General features: G+C 42.8%; 1 protein-coding gene across 1 annotated transcript in view; it reads right to left on the reverse strand.

Moving 5' to 3' along the window:
• NR6A1 (nuclear receptor subfamily 6 group A member 1) overlaps positions 1–24,010 on the reverse strand; it is a 186,147-nt gene that overhangs the window by 111,395 nt on the left and 50,742 nt on the right. The window contains exon 3 of the mRNA XM_069986389.1: positions 18,788–18,829. Coding sequence (XP_069842490.1) covers positions 18,788–18,829 — 42 coding nt within the window. The remainder of the gene's footprint in view (positions 1–18,787; positions 18,830–24,010) is intronic.

Raw genomic sequence — 24,010 nt, forward strand, 5'->3', positions numbered from 1 at the left:
CAGTATCATCGAACATTGCCAGGAACCGAAGCTTGGAAAAAAAGGACGGAAATACCAAGCCGACCTAACTACAGATCCCAGACCATGTGCTACATTCAGCAATGTCATAACATGTTTGCTAACTCTTCAGACATAATGTCCCCGCTGATGCCCGAGCTGCAGCCATTGGTTATTTTACTAGAGGAAAATCTGCCTTTGTGTGATTGAACACTTTCCTATCCATCCAAATCTCCCCATAATGAAATCTCCAGTGACCTCACTGGGCGGCAGGAATGTGCTGACCTCGGCGGACTTTCCACTCCTGGAACGGGGTGTGGATCCAGTTTACTTGCAACAGCCCCTGATGGCTTCAGAGAACATTCAACGCTGTCGGTGAGTTTGAGAAAGTGTAATAATATAAACCATCGGCCGTTGACTGTACCCTGAGGCTCTTCAAAGCACAGGAAACAACATAAGGAAGCCGATCACAGACAGCATGTTTTACAACTTCTGACATCAACATACAGAGGTGAGTCGTCTTACATCGCTTTACAATGATCTGTACCCGACTACTAGAAGATACCCTATCAAACATACGTAAACGGAACAATCCTTTTCTACAATTACAGTAATCCTCTCCATAGGTCCCTAATATTCTTCACCCAGTATAAGTGGTGGTAATTGGAGATGTCCAAACCAGTGCGTGCGGCTTTTCATTACTAGTGGCTGAAGAAGTTGGGTGCAGCCCTAGAAAGTCCTGGAAAACATGAATACAGCCTATGGCAAAGTTCACACAATGTATGTTTTGTATAAATCACGCCTGTTGTTGAAATTTGCAACAGGCGGCTGTGATTTATACAAAACATATGTTGTATCTGCATGAATGGAATCCCGGCGAGAGTGTGTACACACAGTATACACTTTGGCCGGGACTGTAACCGGCCGCACGAAAAACTGACATGTTCACACAATGGAGCGTGCAGTAACCGCCGGATGATCTTCCGTAACACCGGACGTTCTGTGACCCTGCATAGTCACAGAACGGCCAGTTTTCACAATGAGTGCACATGGCCTATGGCTGTATCAATGTTTCTCAAGCAGCCTTAAGGCCCTATTACGCAAAACGATTAACGTCCGTATTTGGCCAATAATCGTATTGTGTAATAGAAGGCAACGATCAGCCGACAAGAACGATGTCAGCTGATCATTGCAGTCGTTTGTCTTTCAACATAGCTACCTGCTATGGGCTGCCCGGATGATCTAGCGATCACCCGGGCAGCATCCCTGCAGCTTCAAGCGCCCCCTTCCCTGCACTTACCCGCTCACTGCCACCGCGTGTAAAAGTGACATCGCTGTCAGTGCTTGTTTGCTCCTCTCAGTCGCCCCGTGTAATAGGGGCTTTAGGGCTGCAACCAACTTCTTCAGCCACCATTAATCAAATGCCGCACACTCTGATTCGGACAACTCTATCAGCAGCATCAGCCTTCCTAGTGAATATGGAGTAATAAATGTGTACTCACCTGCCCCAATCTCCCGCTGATGGTGTCCCGCTGATGGCTATTCAGCACTTCCGCTACCTCTATCTCTATTTCGACACTCTCAACCAATCACTGGCCGCAGCATTATGTGTTTTTACACAGAGAGATTTATCTGACAGATTTTTGAATCCAAGGCAAGGAATGGATTGGAAATCAGGAGAAATCTCAGTAATTCTTTTATGACCTGTTCTTGGTTCATAGTCTGTTCCTGGCCCTGGCTTCAAAAATCCTTAGGGTGTGTTTACACAGGTTTATCTGACAGATTATTGAAGCCAAAGCCAGGAACAGACTATAAACAGAGAACATGGCAAAGATTTTTCCTCTTTTCAAATCCATTCCTCGCTTTGGCTTCAAAAATCTGTCAGATAAATCTGGTATGTACAGGTTTTTTTGCCTGCCCTGGACACATTTTCATGTAAAAATGAGTCCCCAGACAATCATCCCTATCATTAATTCCTAATGCCAGTTAAATTCTTTACAATAAATGACATAAAAGGCTATGAGCATCTTTCTACTAAAAGTTGCATAAAAATGCAAAATTAAGCAGCAATTTAGCTACAATTTGCCATTGTTGTGCTGCTACGGAGTCTGTATAACTACTATATCTAGCTGGCTGCCCCACTTAATCAAGACATACGGAGGCCAGCAATCTGTCAGTCCCCATGGCCAATAAACGAATCGGCAGCCTGCAGGTTTGCACGGCACAACACTTTTGTACAAAAAATAGCAGCGTATAGAAAAAGTCTGATGTCTGTCTCACAGTTAATGGACAGGAATTGCCATATGACGCTGATCCACTGGTTCTCACTAAGTACATTCCTACATGGGATGCAAAGCAGTCCTCTGTGACACACAGGAAATCTATATTATAAATAACGGATATATAAAGTTGTAATTGGCAAGGATTTCACTTACATATGGCTAGCATAATACATATTAACACTTATAAACTATAAAGGACACACAATGATATCACCAATATCTACATCCAGCTCCAGCACATTGACCGTAAGATGGACAGCAAGTATTTTCTGTGCCATGTTATTTATATATTTAAGGGGTTGTCCAGAATAAAATAACATTTAACTATGCCGCCGGAGAAGATATCAGTGATATATACTTAGCTGTCCCATTCCGCCGCCACTGTCTTTTTACGGCCGACCCGCTCTCTGCTGCTGTCAGCTATCTTGAAACATCTGGTCACGTGCCGTTCCCTCCAGAAATTGAAGCTCAGTATGGCCAGTATAAAGCATATGACCAACTTCCATTTCTGGTCGGAAAGGCATGTCACCAGATGTTTTAAAATCGATGACAGCGGTGAAGAGTGAACAGCCTGGAACCAGGGAGCGGAACATTACAGGTAAGTATATGTTACTGACATCTACTCCGCAGGCCCGGCAACATGCCTAAATGTAGTATTATCCCAAACAACCCATTTGAAGATAAGATGGGCATAAAACAAAATTGTTGACCAAACTCAACGATCTTTGCAGGACTGGCTGGTCGTCTACCGTCTATGGAGGCTTCCCATCTCTCACTAGCTAGCAGATGTAAGGAGAACTGGCCAGTTCGTTTGATTTAAAGGGAGATTAGTCATGACTAGGTGTCTGGTAACAGCTTACTTCAAACACTCAGAAAAAAATTAATTGTTCAGAGAGTTGGGAGAGAAAGCTTTTGGCCAAATGAGCATTCAACCAACAGCAATCTGAAATGTATGACCAATAGGGATAAGAGCAACTCGAGCAAGCTTGGATAGTTTGGCATTTGAATACCAGTGCTAACGAAGTTGGATGCAGCCTTATAGGCTGTATCCATTTTTTCCAGGAATCCCTAGAGCTGCATCCAACTACTTCAGCCACCAGTAAGTATTCAAGTAAGGATCCAACCTGAGCTTGCTCAACTCGTGCTCATCTCTATTTATCAGGGTTAGTGTTTTTGTGTATTTAGTTCTGCACTCACGAGGAAGGAGATATTATTCACCAAAGTGTGTTGAGTATTGGAATAAAATGAGTGGATGAAAATTCGGATTTCTGCCCAAAATACATGGTGGACTGTGACATTATCCCTGGAGTGGGTGAGCACCACCACCCTGAGCGCCAATTTTCTGTGATTCTCCCCCTATACTTTTATGCATTTCCTGGCAGCACAGTGCTGTATCATTTTACATCGCCACAGGCCGCAGAGGTTTGCTTCTTTTTCAAACAAAAATATCAGATTCAGGATCTGAAGTCAGGAGAAGAACAGTTACAGCCCCTGATTGTGTCTCTCATTAAAAACTTATTTCCAAAACCAACATAATTAGGTAGAGTCTCCGGCCAAGGTAATTAGGGAAAGTAGGAACAAGGCGCCCCATTCATGCCAATCTCCATGTGTTGAGGCAGATCAGGACCATGCCCTGAAAGAGAGCATCTGGTGTCTAATGCACACAAATTTAGAGATGGTTCCGCTAAAATTGACAAAAATAATGTAACCTTGTTTCAAAATAAATAACATTATATGCAAACAAATCTATGTGGTAAGAAAGACGCGAACCTTGGTGCAAAAACTAAATAAAATCCAAAACAAAAAGACAATTATCTAAGTTGATTAAAGAGTAGAAAGATATCTGCAAAGCTCAACGTGGCAGTCAAGTTGTAAATCTTGCCGACATGGGGGTCTCTACTCATTTTGGGTAAAATGTGGATTAAAACATCACAAAAACACAAAATTTCCACCTCAACTAAATGACTATATATAAAAAAGCAGGTCCGTGATATAAAGAAAAGTTATGTCTAATTATCTATACAGTGCTAGCACCCGCAGTTACCACCAACTGAAAAATAATACGCAGTCTGGATGGTTAGCATCTGAACTTAAATATTTGCATTGTAAACAATAGAGGTTACAATTCCCACAATACCAGACATGGAGTCGACAGGTCAGAGTTACCTAGGAGCTCTCGTAACAAATGGAACCAATTAAACGTTGCTTGCATGTCGCCAGACAATTTGTTTACTTACGCCCCAGTCCTTAAACTCTGGTCTGTCAATAGATCTCAAGGCCTCAGATGGGGCCGGCCCTTGTTGCGGCTTAAAATTAAGCAGCTGGGAACCATTACTAAGCAGGTAAGTGGAAACCTTGTGCAATATAAGTAGGAAGAGTAGCAAAACCAAAGAACGTCCTACAAAATTTGTACATATATATGGAATTATATACATACAGAATACAAAGAGGTGTTGTCTGAAATGTTCTCATAAAAAAATTAATTGATTCAGATAAGAGAATACTACATATTTTCCAACTGTGTAATATACTTCTCTGCGCGCATTGTCCTTGTTGATAAGTTGCAGTCTAATCCCGGTCAATCAAAACTTTTAACATGTCTCTATGACAAAAAAAAACAAAGTGTAACAGCAACCTATAGGTGCACGCGCTTGGCGTACACACGATAAAAACATGCTCTATAGATATTATTGTTAGCCCAGGAGAGGCCATTTCTAGTGTGAGGATGCTAGAGTAGGACCATGTCTCTAAGGACACCTAACGTGGTTACATGGTTTACTCTGTTTGATCAAATAGTTTGCTAAGATTCTATAGAGCAGGTTATTATCGTGTGTACCGTAAGCACTTGTACCTGTAGGTTGCCGTTGCACTTTTTGTTTATTTGTTTGTACTTTAGCCACATTCAGCATGCAACCTACAGTGTTAACAGAGGAATTTTTGCTTTCTTTATGTCTCTGTGACACGACAAAATTTTTTTCCAATGACAGGTACTTTTTAAGGGTGCCTTTACACAGACGGATTTATCTGACTTTTGAAGCCAAAGCCAGGAATGGATCTGAGAAGAGAAATCTCTCTGTGTAAAGGCCGCCATACGCTTTATACAAATTTGTTCTGGTATTTCTTTGGCTAACAGTATAAGGTATATGGGGGCCTCCTAAATCTCCACTGACAGATATTATTTGAGATATGAATGGGGCATGATAGAGTTTCACTGTCCAATCCCTCTGTTCTCTAAGGGATAAGCTAGTGCAAGAACAGTCTGGCGGAGGCCTACTACTCTACATAGGGTACATATAAACTTTGAGCTATGTATGGGGAAAACGGCAAAGACATCTGTTGGCTAAACAGTCGTTCTGCTGACAATTATTGATGTTGTTGCGGCTCATGTTAAATTGTAAATATACATAATCACTAATTAGAGGTTTAGAGGATTTAAAGGGTGTCTGATATTCAGAAGCCTCATCTATAAGTCATAGTAGAAAACTACTACAAAGAACACTTAAGGCTCTGGAGGACCCAGCATGGCAGATGAGACAGCTCCCTATTCTTTGTATGCAACGCACTGTGGGAACAGCCGCGCTGGTCCATTTTATGAATGCTGTAAAAACAATCACAAATATATATTCCAAAATGTCGGAAGGCCTTCAGAGCTCTGCACACGCACAATTCCAATATGCTGAAACCTCACCTTGTATATGGCCACCTTGACATTTCGGTAGGCCTCATTGTAGAAATGTATGGTAAACAAAAAAAATATAATAAAAGGACTAATCGCTGACTGCCTTGTTACATAAGTGACTGTTGATGACTACTTATTACACAATGGCTTCTACTTCTACCTATATATGACTAATCTTAACAAATGATGATCACAGGACATGCTTTCCTATTCCATCAACACGAACCACCTACAACATGAATGGTGGAGCATGGACACATAAGATATAAGCATGCAGAACATAAGGAACTCCTGGTGTGTTATATACTTCCTCGCATGTTTCAGGATCACTATGGCGTGTACTGGCTGCAATCAACATTCATTGCTGTCGGTGGGTTGTAGTTTAGAATAGCTCATTGATCAATGAATGCAAACTGCAGACCACTCATCGAGAAGACGAGAGCACCAGCAACACATCTGCCTGCATCTTCAGTCTTTATAGTTCTACCTTTAGTGCATTTTAAATTTGTTCATATTTACTGACTTTCTTGGAAAATAAAGATGGAGCATTAGAAATACTTCTATTACTTCTCTTTTTCTGCAACACCATTGACCTTCACGACTGCAGACCTATCATTTAACAAAGGTAAGTGGAATCAAGTGAAGTGCGCGCATGGAAAGATTAAAGGAGAAATCCGGCAAAAATCATAATTACAGGGTCGGCAGGAGGTGGAGGGAACATAAATGACCTATGTTTACCAGTCCCTGGCCCCTTGCAGCACTGTATCGCGGAAAGGGAGGGAGATAGCCCACTCAGCCGGTCAGAGCCTGCAACGGTGTCCTGCCCAAGTCACTGACTGGCTGAGCAGGGAACCCACTAGCTGGGTCGTAAAGTAGCAGGAGGGAAGGGCTGAAGGATCCCGGTGAAGGTCCAGGAGTGGGACGCAGTGCTGCAAAGGCCCAGGGACCAGTAAGTCTAGTTCGTTTTATATGTTCCCCCTACCCCCTGTTCGTTTTGATTTTTTTTTTTTTTATTTGGACAGACTTCTCCTTTAAACTGGGAGCTTGAAAAGAACATGTGGTTGTGAGCAACATTTTGTTTTTAGCCTTTTCTTTTAATAGATCTAAAATTCTATTTCCTTCAGTTACTTAATGGGGGTTGTCCAGAATTAGAAAAAAAATATGGCTGCATTCTTTCCGAAACAGAGCCACTCTTGTCCTCAGTTTGTGAGTACTAGGAGAGCCTAAAAACTAAAAAAAAAAAAAAAACTAAATTATGTATTGAATTATTATTATTTTTTTTAATTATCACATGTTATACAAGTAACAGGAGCTGGACTATACATCCTCTCTGGTGGCTCATATCAAGACCACTATCCGCAATATCACATTGCCCTCAACAAACCCCTGTGGCAACGACTGAAACTCACAACTTCTCTGCAGTAGGGATCAGCTAACTGTCCGAACACTTGGCATTTAACTCCCAGCACAATATTGAGAGGGCCTAGTACCATCATAAAGGACTTAAAGTGACACTGTCACCCCCTTTTTGCATTATGACTTCTCTACACAGGTGAAACGGGTAAATTTAGCAGTTTTCATACCTTATTTTATATCATCCACCATGGTGCTTAGTAAAAGCGATCTTTTATCATCTGTGGATTGTGGTATCTGGACGGGGCTTCACCGGCAAAGCGCCACTTAGCCCCGCCCACAATGCCACCACTGGCTCCACCCATCATGTCGTCATCGGCACATAGGCCACAGCCATTGGTATGGGCGGACTTAGAGGGGGTGGGGCCTAGAACTTTAGGCCAGCCTGCTCCAATGGACATTGTTGCGCAGGGGCCTATGACATCACGGGGGCAGAGCCAACGGTGGTGTTGTGGTGGGGCTTAGTGGCGCTTCGGCCGTGAAGCACCACCTAGATAGCACAATCTGCAGATGATAAAAGATCACTTTTTACTGGAACAGGCACCAAGTTATGAAAACTGCTAAATTTACCCTTTACACCTGTGTAGAGAAGTCAGAATGCAAAAAGGGGGTGACAGTGTCACTTTAACCGAATCACTGATAGGAACTTATTCTATATTTTTAAAGTTGACACCAGAAGATGTACCAAGGTAAACAGCCTAAAGGCCATATTACAATAAACGATTATCGACAGTTACCTGGTGTAATAGAAGACAACGATCAGCAGACATGAACGATGTCGGCTGATCGTTACTGTCATTTGTCTTTCAACAAGTTGAAGGACAAGCGACCAGGATAGCAATGATCTGCTGCAGTCGTCCCGTGGAATAGGAGCGGCGGCAGCAGACCGCAGCTATACTCTATGGACTGCCTGGTCAATCTAATGATCACCCGGGCAGCCCCTCCGGCTCTCACCTGCTCACTGACGGCACGTGTAATAGCGCCGGCAGTAAGTGGGGAACGAGGAGCAAAAGAGCGCTAACAGCGCTCGTTTGCTCCTCAATATCGCCCCATTTAATTGGAGCTTAAAGGAGAAGTCCGGCCAAAATTAATTTTTGATATGTTGTTACTTATGAAAAGTTATACAAATTTCTAATGTACATTAATTATGGGAAATGCACATATAGAGCTATTTCCCTTAATTTAGTAGATCAGGAAGTGTTAGAAATATCTCTGAAGAAGTGACGTCACGACCCAGGGTGTAATTCCTATGGAGTGTCCAGCAGGGGGCGCTCTCTATATAGAAGTCTATGGGACTTTATTGTTTCTATGGGTTTCTATGTAATGTAATGTAGTGTACAGTGCTTTATTGAATGAATACATCTATGGAATACTTTGGGGAGCAAGTGTCCTTGCTCCCCAAAGTATTCCATAGATGTATTCATTCAATACATTCAATACACAGTAAGCCCGCCGATCCGCCGAATTTCCGCCGCATTCCCGCCGATCCGCCACACGCTGATCCGCCGCATTCCCGCCGATCCGGACCATATACATTGAACTACAGCTCCCATCATCTGCTTCTAGTATGAACAGGTGATGGGAGCTGTAGCTGGGTAATAGATATGACATGCCGCCGGGCGCAGGGGGGAGCCGCTCAGTACACAGGAGCGCTCCCCCCTCCTCCTCCTCCTTCCGTGATAACTTCCGCCTATACCAATGCTGACTCCCTGCCTGGCCGCCGCTCTCCGCTCTCCCCCCCATACATACCGGCTCCCGATGCATCCTGGTGTCCGCGCTGATGCCGGGAGCCGGTATATGTGAGCGGAGAGCGGCGGCCAGGCAGGGAGTCAGCATTGGTATAGGCGGAAGTTATCACGGAAGGAGGAGGAGGAGGGGGGAGCGCTCCTGTGTACTGAGCGGCTCCCCCCTGCGCCCGGCGGCATGTCATATCCATTACCCAACTACAGCTCCCATCACCTGTTCATACTAGAAGCAGATGATGGGAGCTGTAGTTCAATGTATATGGTCCGGATCGGCGGGAATGCGGCGGATCAGCGTGTGGCGGATCGGCGGGAATGCGGCGGAAATTCGGCGGATCGGCGGGCTTACTGTGTATTGAATGTATTGAATGAATACATTTATGCAATACTTTGGGGAGCAAGGACACTTGCTCCCCAAAGTATTCCATAGATGTATTCATTCAATAAAGCACTGTACACTACATTACATTACATTACATTACATAGAAACCCATAGAAACAATAAAGTCCCATAGACTTCTATATAGAGAGCGCCCCCTGCTGGACACTCCATAGGAATTACACCCTGGGTCGTGACGTCACTTCTTCAGAGATATTTCTAACACTTCCTGATCTACTAAATTAAGGGAAATAGCTCTATATGTGCATTTCCCATAATTAATGTACATTAGAAATTTGTATAACTTTTCATAAGTAACAACATATCAAAAATTAATTTTGGCCGGACTTCTCCTTTAAGGAGTTGACATTATTAGGGACTTCCAGTCCATAGGCTAGCTGCTGGCTGGATAAAAGATTCGGCCTATAACCATAGATATTTATGCAGGTTAGACCAGGAAGCAGCCTTGTAGGGCTGGTCTGAAGATTCATCAACTTCTTCCACCTAAGAAAAGACACTGTAGATACCAAACATTGAATCTCTCAGGTACATCCTTGTTTAAAGATCTGAAGCACAATGAGTAGGGGCCCTATTACACAGGACGATTATCGTGCGAAAAATCGCTATATCGTTCGAATTTAAATGATAATCGTTCTGTGTAATGGCAGGCAACGATAGAAAAATCGTTCCTATGTCGTTGATCGGTGATTTTGATCTGAACCTAAAATTATCGTTAATCGTTCGTTGTAATGCCACATTCGTTCGCTCAAGTTCCGCATTTTTCACTAATCGTTCAGTGTAATTCCACATTGTTCATTGTTTTGCTGGGATCAGAAGGAATAAATGATCATAGTAACGAGCATATCTAACGATTATAGTTCTGTGTAATATGGTAAACGCTTTCAGGTTAACGATAATCTCATTTGCGATCGTTTATCATTAGTCGACAATTGTTAAAAATCGTGTAATAGGACCCCAACACTACATTTACACGGAGCGATAATTCGCCCCATCAACGATTTGGTTTTTATAACGATGAGCGTTTAGATGGAGAAAAATCGTTAGAAAAATCGTTATTGCAATCGTTTTAAGATCGCTTAAGCCCATCTCACACATAGGGTGAATCTTTGAAAGACTGTTTACACGAAGCGATCTGTGAATTTTTAGCGAATGACCAATGTTGATTTAAGAACATGTTGAAAGATCACAATGAACGATTTCTCTCTCGTCGCTTGATCGTTCCCTGTGTTTATACGGAACGCGATAGTTATCGCGAAAATTCCAACGATAATCGTTCCCTGTAAACGCAGCATTACTTTCTAGTGTTGAGCAGACTTGCTTAACTGTTCAGGTCTGCCAATGTTCTCCGAACCACGCTCAGCATTTGATTTCCGGCAGCTGGAGAAGTTGGATGCCGCCTTAGGGCTGCCGTAAGTAATCCACCACCAAACATAGTTCGGAGAACGCTGCCGAACCTGAAAAGTTCAGCAAGTCTTCTCAACAATATTAGTTTCCTTAATGCTGTGAGATATAGTGTTTTAGAAGCTTTCCTCTCCTTATATTATGAAATTAAGAGAACAGATTATTGTTTTCTATAGGTTTGGGTAATGTCCAGACAATGGAGAACCATTCTGTGCACATATAGCATAGGAAATTTTCGCTCCTTGCTATTTCAGTGTTTAGATCTTTACAGATGTACAATTTCTTGTGATCCATTAAAACGAGAAAATACTTATGCCGAAAAGGAGGGATTTCGGAATGACCACATCAAGGAGGAGAGCGAGGTACAGATTTGAAATAGAGAAGGACTGTGCTTCTCCAATCCCTCTGGCAGAAGTTACTGTGCCTGAAATGTTAATGTACATGCAAAAGAGGCCGGGGGTTAAAGGGAGTACTCCACAGGGAAAAAAAGGTTTTCAGATCAAGTGATGTTAGAAAGTTATACAGATATGAAAATTACTTAAAAATGTCAAGACTTCCAGAACTTATCAGCTGCTGCATGTCTTGCAGGAAGTGGTGTATTTTTCCAGTCTGACACAGTGCTGTCGGCTGCCACCTTTGTTCATTGCAGGAAGTGTGCAGAGCAGGAGAGTTTTTTATAGGGATTTATGACTGCTTTGGACAGTTCCTGTCTCAGACAAAGATGGCAGCACAGTGTCAGACTGTAAAGAATAAACCACTTCCTGCAGGACATACAGCAGCTGATAAGTACAGGAAGGTTAGAGATTTTTAAACTGTATAACTTTCTCACACCAATTGGTCTAGCACCATTTTTTCCCTCTGGAGTACCCCTTTAAAGCTGATAGAACCCAGCTCACTTTGCACTGAGAAACTGAAGATCTGAGGAAGTAGCAGAAACAAACCCTTTGATCCACACTGTAAGAACACAAGGTCTACCCCTTAAAGTGGGTTCAGAATATAATATATTTGCCGTTAAATGGATCAGACTATCTCCTTACAAAGAAGTTTCCAACTTTCTCCAATTCTGGTAGCAGAGCAGAAGTCCCTTTCTTGCTTCTTTATTGTAGGATATTATCTTACAGCCTCTTCCCTTTTAATGTGGCCTTTTCAAGATCCAGGTGTGGGTAGGAGATGGGAAAGAAAAAACTGGCATGCTTCAACATGGAGCACTTCACCATCTGACCTGGGTGCAGATGTTCCAAAGCCCAAAGGTCATAAGTGGTCATCAAGAGGGGGGGAGGGGGGGGGGGCCTTAAAGGTGAAACAGGGGACAGGAGTGCCAATGTATTTCTGGTTAGAGGACACCTAAGGTCCATCTAAGGTGCACCTAAGCAATCCATTTGTTCAATAGCTACATCGAGGGTCATTTTGATTACTCAACATCATGATCCAACTGATGACGTATTAGGGAACAGCGTATAACACAATCCCGTTATTTTAGTCCAGGCACCATCACAGACGTACTGTTGAAACACAAAATAGAAGACAATAATATGCTGTATGCAACGAGAAAGATGAATAATTACAGGGTGTTCATCTCACTTTGATTTCACACAATTCAATGTGACATTACTCCCCTGAGATCCATGAATATTGCAGTTTATCTCTACTGTAAAGTGGCACTTGCTATCTGCTATTTGATGATCCGTGTCTGACAAAAGGAGGTGGATATCAGCGCTCAGATTAGCTTCTGAAATCCATATGTCTATCAATAACCCACATCAAATAAACAGAAATCAAAGCGCCTCACAGGGATATGGAAAAATCTGCAGAACGGTAAGGAGACATTATAAGCTACTGCCATGGAAAATAAGTATGGTTAGGAGCCAGAGGCCCTCTCCTGCCTGACCACCCGACACTGGGTATGGTTAGGAGCCAGAGGCCCTCTCCTGCCTGACCACCCGACACTGGGTATGGTTAGGAGCCAGAGGCCCTCTCCTGCCTGACCACCCGACACTGGGTATGGTTAGGAGCCAGAGGCCCTCTCCTGCCTGACCACCCGACACTGGGTATGGTTAGGAGCCAGAGGCCCTCTCCTGCCTGACCACCCGACACTGGGTATGGTTAGGAGCCAGAGGCCCTCTCCTGCCTGACCACCCGACACTGGGTATGGTTAGGAGCCAGAGGCCCTCTCCTGCCTGACCACCCGACACTGGGTATGGTTATGAGCCAGAGGCCCTCTCCTGCCTGACCACGCGACACTGGGTATGGTTATGAGCCAGAGGCCCTCTCCTGCCTGACCACACGACACTGAGTATGGTTAGGAGCCAGAGGCCCTCTCCTGCCTGACCACCCGACACTGGGTATGGTTAGGAGCCAGAGGCCCTCTCCTGCCTCACCACCCGACACTGGGTATGGTTATGAGCCAGAGGCCCTCTCCTGTCTGACCACCCAACATTGGGTATGGTTAGGAGCCAGAGGCCCTCTCCTGTCTGACCACCCAACATTGGGTATGGTTATGAGCCAAAGGCCTCTCCTGTCTGACCACCCAACATTGGGTATGGTTAGGAGCCAGAGGCCCTCTCCTGCCTGACCACCCGACACTGGCTATGGTTACGAGCCAGAGGCCCTCTTCTGTCTGACCACCCAACATTGGGTATGGTTAGGAGCCAGAGGCCCTCTCCTGTCTGACCACCCAACATTGGGTATGGTTAGGAGCCAGAGGCCCTCTCCTGTCTGACCACCCGACATTGGTTATGGAAAGGTGCTATTGTATGCTGGGCTGCTAAGTTACTGAGGCATTTCTAGTTAACAGAAAGCAGGTAAAATACTCACTAAGTGCCATACAGTTAACTATACATTTAAATCATTTAACATGTGGTTGGAACACCCCATCTCCAACTCTGATTTGGGCGGCCTTATAGAGTGCATTAAAATGGGAGCTGCACTGCAGTAACCAAAGATGCCCACTATACAATGTATGGCGCTGTCTGCTATCTACTCTATGCTTTCTATATAGGGGTGCTTGAGGCGTGGCAAATAGCTATTGGGCAGGCAAGATAAGTATTAAACTATCAACCAACCACTAATAAGACCCCTAGAAAAGGAAAGTATCATCAGAAAAAAATCTATTGTTTAAATCAAGTCTTTTGCCAAACCTGGCCATTATGTCTATCGTTGACTATGTTGATGGGGATTGCTGAAAAGCATATCTCCAAATGCTGTTAGAAAATGTTTAGGTAAGATGGCTGCCTCCATAATAGTGTACAAAAATGAACTATAAAAATTACAGAAAATACAAATTAAAAACAAAAAACACGTTACAGTATTATGTACCAATCAGTAAAAAAAAAAAAGTATTATATTATTGACACCACACAGAAAAGACATTTACTTTAAAAAAAAATAAAAAAGCATGTTGGCCTCTGCTTTGTGATGTCATGGTGAGTAAGTACTATCACAAGCATTAATACAAACTGAGGAATGTGATGTTGCCCCCTGGTGTTGAGTTTTCTATAGACAGGCAGTAAATACTAAAGCAATGTTTCCTAACCTGGGACTTTCCAGCTGATGCAAAATACTTCCCATGGCCTGCCATGTCAGGGCATGATGGGAGTTGCGGTTTTACAACAGCTGGGTTGTGTTGCACTAAAAGCTCAAAGCTACAAAACTACTAAACCATGCAGGACAAGTAAACTAAGCAGACAGAAGAATTCTTTATTAACTACAGCCACCTCATTTTTTATTTTACCAATATATGAACAATTTAAAAAAAAATTGTCTATTAAAAGAGTAAGGAGAAGGACTGTACAGCCACCCACCCCATGTGCTGCATCAATGGCATCTGCAACTTACAGGGAATAGGATAGATTTTACTGAACAGGAGACCTCCACATATTTAATACGTTCTTATAACAAATGCTATTATAGGTGGCATCAGAGCAGATTTTCTTCACAGGATATTGCTACTTTGCATATCCTTTATCTCAAAATTACCGAAGGATCATGAGTGGCCTATAAGGTGAAAAAATATGCCGCAATAACAATATTTCTGCTCCCTGCTCAGTAGTGATGAGGGGCAAGAGCTTCGAAACAGCTGCCTACAAATGTGTAGCTTTCCCTTTTGGGAGAGATCCTGGCTATAATAACTAGTCATGCTTGTGAATTAGGAACAGTATTTCCATGAAGGGATGCCACCTCCCACAGTTGGCACCAAAGAGAAAGCTCTTTTCTTTCTGGGACAGCTAATTTGCATATATTTTTCCCAAAATAAATCCCTGTGGAGCAAGAATAGCCTATAAGTTATGTCTTGGGTATTCTCCGTAAGGAAAAACACTTTCCTACTCAGCCTCATTTAAAAAGATACAAGATTGGTTTGCTTAGGAGCCCATTGGGTACTCATTGGACCTGAGCTATCCCACTGGGCGTCCAGACTGTATTACAAGCCACTTTGTGTTCACGTTCCTTGTTCGTCCATCACTAGGGTATGTGTTGCCATTAGGTGCCCTATCTCTGTGCATCCCCAAGCCCCTGATCCAATAGATGCCAAGCAGTATTCGTGATCCTTAGTAGACACTGGGGGTGTCAGCCCAGGTGGAAGCCAAATGCAGTTACGGTTCTCCCCAACTTCCCAAAGGGGAGGACAATAATCCTGGACCCATGCCTTTTAGGTCCAGAAGGATGGAAATGGTTAGTAGGGGCCCATCTCCTTTAAGGGAGGGTGTGTGCATCCTTGCACACTTTGTGTGGCACACGGCAATTTTTATGCACCGGGGTGATCAACCACATAATTGATTGTCCAATATGCTGTTTGATGCTTTTCGCAGTATCCATCCTCTACTAAATACACATATCACCAAGTATCCAATGATACCGATCTTAGAACACATGTCCCGTACATTACCTCCCCGGTGTATTATTAGGACGCCCTCTTTATGATTCCAAAGAGTATTCATTTCTGGATCTCCCTAAATCCCATTTCTGCTCCTCTCTGATACATTTGTCTCAATGATCTCTTCGAGTGGACGTCTCCCCTTCCCAATCTGTGAATTAATTACGGAATTAAGCTTCAAAGGAAATTCTACATCTTTCAATTTCCGCTCCTTATTAATCTGTCATTCATGCTGGGATCTGTACTCAATTTTGTAGCTGGGTACGGCTAGTGGCTGTGCCATTTTTCTTATTTGCTCCATAGGCCTCAATTAGCCGATCAAAGGATTCATGTCATCACAGACGCCCACGCAGTGGCGGTGCTCTACATATACCTGGACTGGATTTCCCCATGAGAGATACCAAGTACCAATTCAGAATCGGATCTGGAGCTACAGGACTTGAGATCACAATACATATTACTGTAATTACAGCGCTATTAATTTTGCCCATTAGGGGGCAGTGTTGAGTTACTGCATAATAAAATAAAAATGCACAAAACCCAATTACCACCCGCTATTTATTACACAGATTACGATTATTTGATTCCATAACTGCATTCCCAATTACATCTTTTTCGACATGGAAAAATTATAATAAATCAGATTTAGTGCTGGTTTTTTTTTCCACAGACGATGGAAAATTTTATAAACGCAATAACTTCAGTTTCCATATTAAAAAAATTGTAATCATACTGAATGTTCTCCTATAGGGGGCCTTGACAGGTTTACCGACACTACTTAACAGTCTTCATTGGTGTCATAAAAAGTGTCTCAGCTTTCCTATCAAGGCTATTTAGGATTAGAAAAACATAGATGCTTTCTTCTAGAAACAGCTCCACGCCTGTCTTCAGGTTGTGTGTGGTATAGCATGCAAAGGATTTGTCAAAAATGTACCTGCATCTTCCATAAACCTTAAAAGGGGTATTCCTATATCAGACACTTATGGCATATCCACAAACGTAACAGCTGAGAACCTCACAAAAAGGCTTAGATTTATTTTATGAACAAAATAAACATGTAAAGAAGATATATTCTGATTTACGTAAATAATTTTTAGTATTTCTTTTCTAATTTCCTATTTTACTACTTATATTAGAAAACAATCCCGAAATCTTGCATTTTCCATTTTCACCACAAAGTTAAGACTTCCTGTTCTGTCTGTGATGATGAGGAGGAGGCTGCTGGAAAGTGATCTTTTTCACTACAGTGAAAGGAGATGTCAGTAGATGAATATAATAGGAGCTCAGCCTCCCCTGCCCTGTAGAAAGCTCTTTGAACAGGCTACAGAGAATGCTTGCAAACCTGCTCCAAACCAAGAATGAGATTTAGAGATATTCACTGTTCCTGTGTCCATGGGGCTTGCCATAAAGCATATCCCTAAATGCTGTTAAAAACAAGATGTCTCCCCATAATCAAGTACTAATTTTTTTTTTAATTACAATCAGAAAATAGAAAGAGTAGAAAAAAAGGACTTGCATCTGGTCAGGAAAAACAAACAAAAAAACATCTAGGCCATTTATTTACTCTAACTCACAACTGACAGCCTGTTGGGGCTGTATAAGAATATAAAGCATAGTCACCTTACCAATTTCAGCACAGATGGCCCAGTCCTATGGCTCACTTACCTTGAGAACATGCCCTTCGGGGCTCCCCTGCGGACACCGTAGATACACTGCTGCCGGTCCAAGGAGGATCAGAGTGTCACCGCCATTGTGCAAGATGGGTAAGCTTTATATATTGCTATTTTACAGCCCTATCTGGCTTGTTTTTTGTTTTTAACTTTAGACAAGCCATTCTTGTTTTGATCCATCTGATCACCACACAGGATCGCAAGGGAAATACTTCTAATATTACTCATATGTCTCCCACTTCATCTACTTCTTCCTGTCCTCGGCTGAACTTTATGGACATGCTTTTTTTTCCAACCACAAGGGTCAGTTTACACTAAGGAATCCCGCCGCGCTCAGTGTACTGCTTTGAGTGAATGGGAGAGCGTGCGCTCGTCCGCTTCCTCTCCTCTCCGCTCAGGGAGTGGATGAGCGCGCACTCCCCCATCTGCTCAAAGCAAGACACTGAGCGCTGCAGGATTCCGCGGCGGAGAGCTTTGCCGCGGAATTGCGCAGTGTTTGCTCAGTGTTAAATGGCCCTAATAACTATATAACAATGTAGTCATACATAATGACGAACGTATGACCACCCGTGAAATACGCTGGCACCAAAATGAACTGGCAGAAGTCACTAAAATTCATCCAGTAAATAATAAACAGCAAAGAGCATCTCACCCCAAAATATTAATATTAATGATTACAGTGCACAGATGGTGGACCTGCATCACCCCAATACTGACCAATCATCAGGTCTAATCCTTTTTTGCATTGACCATTCATCACATTCATATAATTGGCATAATAATAACAATAATAATTTGTGTAGCGCCAACAGATTCCGCAGCAATTTTAATTTGCATGTGTATTTGTGAATAATCTCTACAGACGGATTTATAAGATCGAGATACCTTTTTCTTCTTCTGATGTAAAAAAAAATAAAATAAAAAAAATCATCAATGAAGCAGCTGAGGAATTAGTAGCGATCAAGTGCTGTATTTTTTCGCAAGCAATGGAGTTTGCACAGATCTGGAGCGCCCACTAGTGGCCATAGACTGAATCAACACCATAAACTATTTTATAGTGCAGCGTTCCCCAACCTGTGGCTCTTCAGTTGTTGGAAAACTACAACTCCCATCATGCTGGTGCTAGTAGGTTTGCAGCAGCTGGAAACTCTGCTATATAGTTGTTGTATAAGCGAATTAAATGCAATTTCTTGAAAGCAGTTATATTTAACCAACCTAAGACAAAAGGCAACTGGACAAAAGACACGGGGAAGAAATAATCAATGTCCTCAGCCCACACAGCCCCCGTCTTGCACCTGTCAGCCTCATGTTGCTGCAGATCAGTCTTACTTACCGACCAATGAGGTCATCTTAAATCCGTCAGGCGGAAGGTCTCCTGCAAGAGATACAAATAGAGTCTTTTAAGGAAAAAAAAATATATTAAAATAGATATAACTGGTAAGAAACAGGCGTGCAGCTACAACATCTGCGTCTTTTCAGTATCATTCTGTCCTCAAGCAGATGTATGAGATCTTTGCTAAACTCTGCGAGACAGTGGAAATGTCCAAAATTGTTACTAAAGACATTGTAACAAACACCCTGCAAACAGGAATACATGTATGCAAGACCTTATGGCGGAAGTAGGAGAGAGATGAAAGTAAAGCTGGACATACACATTAGATATGTGACAGAATCCACCATCTAATACACGGGGGTGGGGGGGGGGGTGTTCAAAAAACAAACACAGGACGTCCTTTCCCTATGCATGCGCACAGACATGGTTTGGTATTGATTGACAGTCATTCCTAAGTAGGCATGGAGGGGGACAGGTCTTCACTGTGCATGTGTACAGCTGCTGCATATCCACATTCAGTAGCAGAGAATCCTGGGGGTGCTCGAATTGTACAGTCAGCTCTCCTGTCACACAACACTGGAACCTCTGGAACCACACAGTGCCATTATACTGACTGAATAGTTGCATAACAAAGAGCTTTGTCTCCTGGTAAGCTGCATAGTTGATAATATATTAACAAATGTTAATTATATAACTTGCCTAATTTAATTGCCCCCCCGTTTATGTAATGAACGGGTGTCCTTACTTGCAGGAGCATGCAAAGGGCTGTGACTTCCTGACAACATTACCTTGTAATTGAAAGAATGGCCTAAAATCAGGTAAAAAGCTGAATTCTAAAACATTACTATAATTTAAAGAAAAAAAGAAAGAAGGGTCTGGGTGATGAGATCCCCCACGATCACTCTGCAAAGGACAAGCTCCATAGACCTCTATAGAACCCATCTCCTGCAACGAGGAGAACGATGGGGAGCAAAATGCTCAGCCGTGTGCTTCTCCCGACTCGTTCTAGCGATCATTGAACTTCATCTGAACACTTAAACCCTGAGTGATCAAAACTTTGTTCTGGTTAAGGGCGAGTTCACACGTACAGGATCTGCAGCAGATTTGAAGTCCCAGATTCAAAGCAAATCAAATCAAATCTGCTGCAGATTCTGTATGTGTGAATGCACCCTAAAAGGTATTTTTTTTTTTGTAATTACAGCAACACCTTAAACATGCACACTAAAAATTACTTTGATTATTTAAAGGGTTTGTCCAGGATACAGCTACATGGTCCTGTTCCTGGGATGTAATACCACACACAACCCATAGAAAGGGGGGGGGGACATTTTTTTAGAAGAAAGCAGACAAGTTTTTTTTTAAATCCTTGATAACCCCTTTAATGCAATAAGGGCACAGAAAAAACCTCCCCAACATCTTCATTGATACTTATTGCCTGGGGAAGAAAAAGGTGAGTATCGTGAAATTCCGCCTCCATACACACTGCAGTATGGAAACAGCTCACTGTTATAAGCCATTTCAGGCTGGTGAGCTATAGAAGACATTATGACTACAATCAATGTCAACATGTATGGAGATTATATGTTACAAACAGAGCAGCCTTGAAGCATTGTTCTCCCCGGGCTGTCCCTGTAAGGGTTAATATGGGACTTGGGACAATGGTCAATACAGATCTTGCAGTATACAGTAAGGGCTGAGAGCACATAGAAGAATGGCCTTCTAATGTTTAACCTGGCACGGGTCAACTCCTCCTGCTCTGCAGGAGGTTGAGGCAGAGGTCAGCAGATGGTCAACTTGTAGCATACCTGCCAGCACATTCTGTCCATCACCATAGAGTGGCCAGATGGCGGGACCTCGATCGCAGAGCACGACTTTCACAGTCAGTGATCACAGACAGGATAGGACTTCCTTACAGGAGAAACGTACACCTGCCCACATCTGGAAACGTTCAATGGAAGACATACTACACCTACGTGATCCTAAGAGGCAGGGGCAGCTTCCAACCTCTACTTACAACAACAAACCAAACCCCAATGTCCATGGGTGAAATGGAACGAAAACAATGGGAAAACGTAATGCCTCATGTGTCATTTATCTTCTGCCTCTAGTGGAAATGCAGATGTCCCAACATGATGATGGGTAAAACTGGGCAAAAGAAAACCTGGGACACATAGAGAGACTATAGATAGAGAAAAATATATTCTGGGCCGTCATCACAGGGGTCAGGGACAATGTCTAGAGGAAAATAAGATCCAGAATATATATATATTTTAAAAAAAAGACAAAGTTGTCAGTATTTTCAGGGAGGCACATAATGAACGAACTACAGGTTTAATTCTTATGAGAATACAAAGTCTTTCCACTGACTAGAGGAGGTGATCCAAGGGTAAAATCACTTACGCGGGAGACTTATTGGCCTTTCACTTTGACAACACGTCAACAGCAGGGTTTAAATTTCGGATGGGACGTAATGCTTACTAGAGATGAGCGAACCTCGAGCATGCGAGTCCATCCGAACCCGATTGTTCGGCATTTGATTAGCTTGGGCTGCTGAACTTGGATAAAGCTCTAAGGTTGTCTGGAGAACATGGATACAGCCAATGACTATATCCATGATTTCCACATAGCCTTAGGGCTTCATCCAACTTCAGCAGCCACCGCTAATCAAATGCCGAAAGTTCGGGTTCGGATGGACTCGAGCATGCTCCAGGTTCGCTCATCTCTAATGCTTACTTATTAGTTTAGTAAAAATAATTGCAAAAGGGTGTATACACCATCTTCTTAGAGCTGAACTTTACATTGTTCAGAATTACGTTATAGCCACCTATTCACACCAAGTGTTTGTTCACATAGACCAAAATTGTATCTTTTCTTAGCATGCTTTAAGGTCCTGAACATGACTTTGTTCAAGATGATTCTATAGCCACCAGTTCATACTAAGGGTATGTCAATTCTTTGAGCGGACGGCGGAAATCACCGGCAAATATCATTGAGCCTATGGGACAGGCAGAACTTCAAGCAGAGGCCGCCCAGCGGAACCATCTTAAAGTCTCTGCGCATATTGTTTATGATGAGGTTTAGCCTTAAACAACGGCCATTCACTAAAGAATGCCAGTTGTTAGTACATAGTGGGAACATAGACTAAGTGTGTGTTCAGGTAGATTCTCTGCTTCTCAGTAACCTTTTATTTTATTTATGGAATACTATACGACTTCTCACACACAACTTTTTTTTTCTATTGTTTGTTATGTAATATTTACAGAGATTACATGATTGCAAAAGGTCTCTTAAATGTCTCACATTTACACAGGTGCTTGTGAGGTCATCTAGGAGTCATGTGCCAACCTGACGGGATTGGAGACAACCAATATGACTGTTTCTTAAAGGGGTTATCCAGTGCTACAAAAATGTGGCCACTTTTTTTCAGAGACAGCACCGCTCTTGTCTCCAGTTCAGGTGCAGTTTGCAATTAAAGGGGTTATCCAGCGCTACAAAAACATGGCCACTTTTCCCCTACTGTTGTCTCCAGTTCAGGTGCGGTTTGGAATTAAGCTCCATTTACTTCAATGGAACTGAGTTTCCAAACCCCACCCAAACTGGAGACAACAGTAGGGGGAAAGTGGACATGTTTTTGTAGCACTGGATAACCCCTTTAAGCTCCATTCACTCCAATGGAACTGAGCAGCAAACACCATCCAAGCTGGAGACAAGAATGGGGCTGTCTCTGGAAGAAAGTGGCCATGTTTTTGTAGCCCTGGATAAGCCCTTTAAAGAGGCCGCTGTTGTGACAGATCCTGGCATAAACTCCCTGGAGCACCCTGATGGTCACGTTCCAAATGGTTCGCTGTATAACAGCTACACAACCTCTGGGTATCGGTGCGATCCAAAGCCTGTAGACAGTAGGATGTTCTGCAGCTGCTTTAAGGCATCAAACATTTACAAGGGTTACTACCTCAAGATAACATACTTCAAGTAGAAGCAACAATGCAAATGTGAACAGAGCCTAGAAGGTCTCCATACACCTTATACTTTTGTCGGCAGGTTTGTCTGTTGATATAAGGTGTATGGGTCTTCCCCGACCATAATCTGTTGGTGGAGATATGGGTTGGACCTTATAGACGTGTGAATGCCATACATTACCAGTGATTGGCTGAGCAGCCTGTCAGTTCAGAGACTGCTTTGAAGCTGCAGTTGCGGCTCCAGGAAGCGAGCAGATGGCAGAACCACCCCTGGGAGCTTGGAGAGGTAATGTATGCCAGTTGGATGTAGGCTGCACATAAAAGACACGATCAGCTAATGATCGTTGTCATCGGCTGATCATTATCTCTATTAAATAATTGTCCTGATTCGGTCAATTATTGCTCCGTATAATAGGGCCCTTAGGGTCAAGGGTGTATATACCACAGAGGAAGCCCAAGCAGTTACTATGGCGGTAAAATTAGGTTGTGAGCAAACTGATAAACAGTTTACTAAACAAAATTATAGAATTAACAAAACGTGGGCAGATGAGAACAGGGCCGAGAAATCGCCTTGTATCTTAAATCCAACATTTCATGTGACCCTAAATGCCAATATACTATTAAAGCTAAATTTACACACCAATGTTTTACACTATAATAACATGGCAAATAGGATTTTTAAAAAATGTAATGGCGATACAGATTTTAGGGACATCTTCTCATATCTTAAGATTTCCAAGAAGCTGTTTCCCTCAAAACCAAGCGTATTCTCCTACTGACCCCTCCCTATGTGAACGGCTACCAATTGTTTCCAGTATCACATAGTGTTTACACTCAGTGAATGGGATTAATAATTCAGCCCTTATAAGAAGATGACCTTTATTAGGGGTACCAAGTCTTTGCAGTCGAGATATCAAGGGTAAGGCGCTGCTGTGAAACTCCGGGGTTTCTTTCTGTGGGATTCATTTTATAGCTTAATTACGCTTGCAAACATAAATCAATTATTTCTCCTGTTTTATGCAACAATGCAGCTCATTCTTACGTGGTGGGTTTCGGGCTCTGAGGTACCAAGAAGCCTTGTTCTTAAGAGTTTTATGACTGTGCAGTAAACAGCACTGCTTACAGAAGCTGCCTAAGCATTTGGAGAGGAGGTTATGCTTTCTTGAACTTCCATCGACCTCTGACCGCCCTTGTCCCTCCTCGCTGGGTGTTGCGGAGAGGGCAACATCTTCTGCTAGAAATGAACTTCGCCTGAACCTGCGAC

The sequence above is a fragment of the Dendropsophus ebraccatus genome, chromosome 10 (assembly GCF_027789765.1).
Source record: "Dendropsophus ebraccatus isolate aDenEbr1 chromosome 10, aDenEbr1.pat, whole genome shotgun sequence".
Taxonomy (NCBI): Eukaryota; Metazoa; Chordata; class Amphibia; order Anura; family Hylidae; genus Dendropsophus; species Dendropsophus ebraccatus.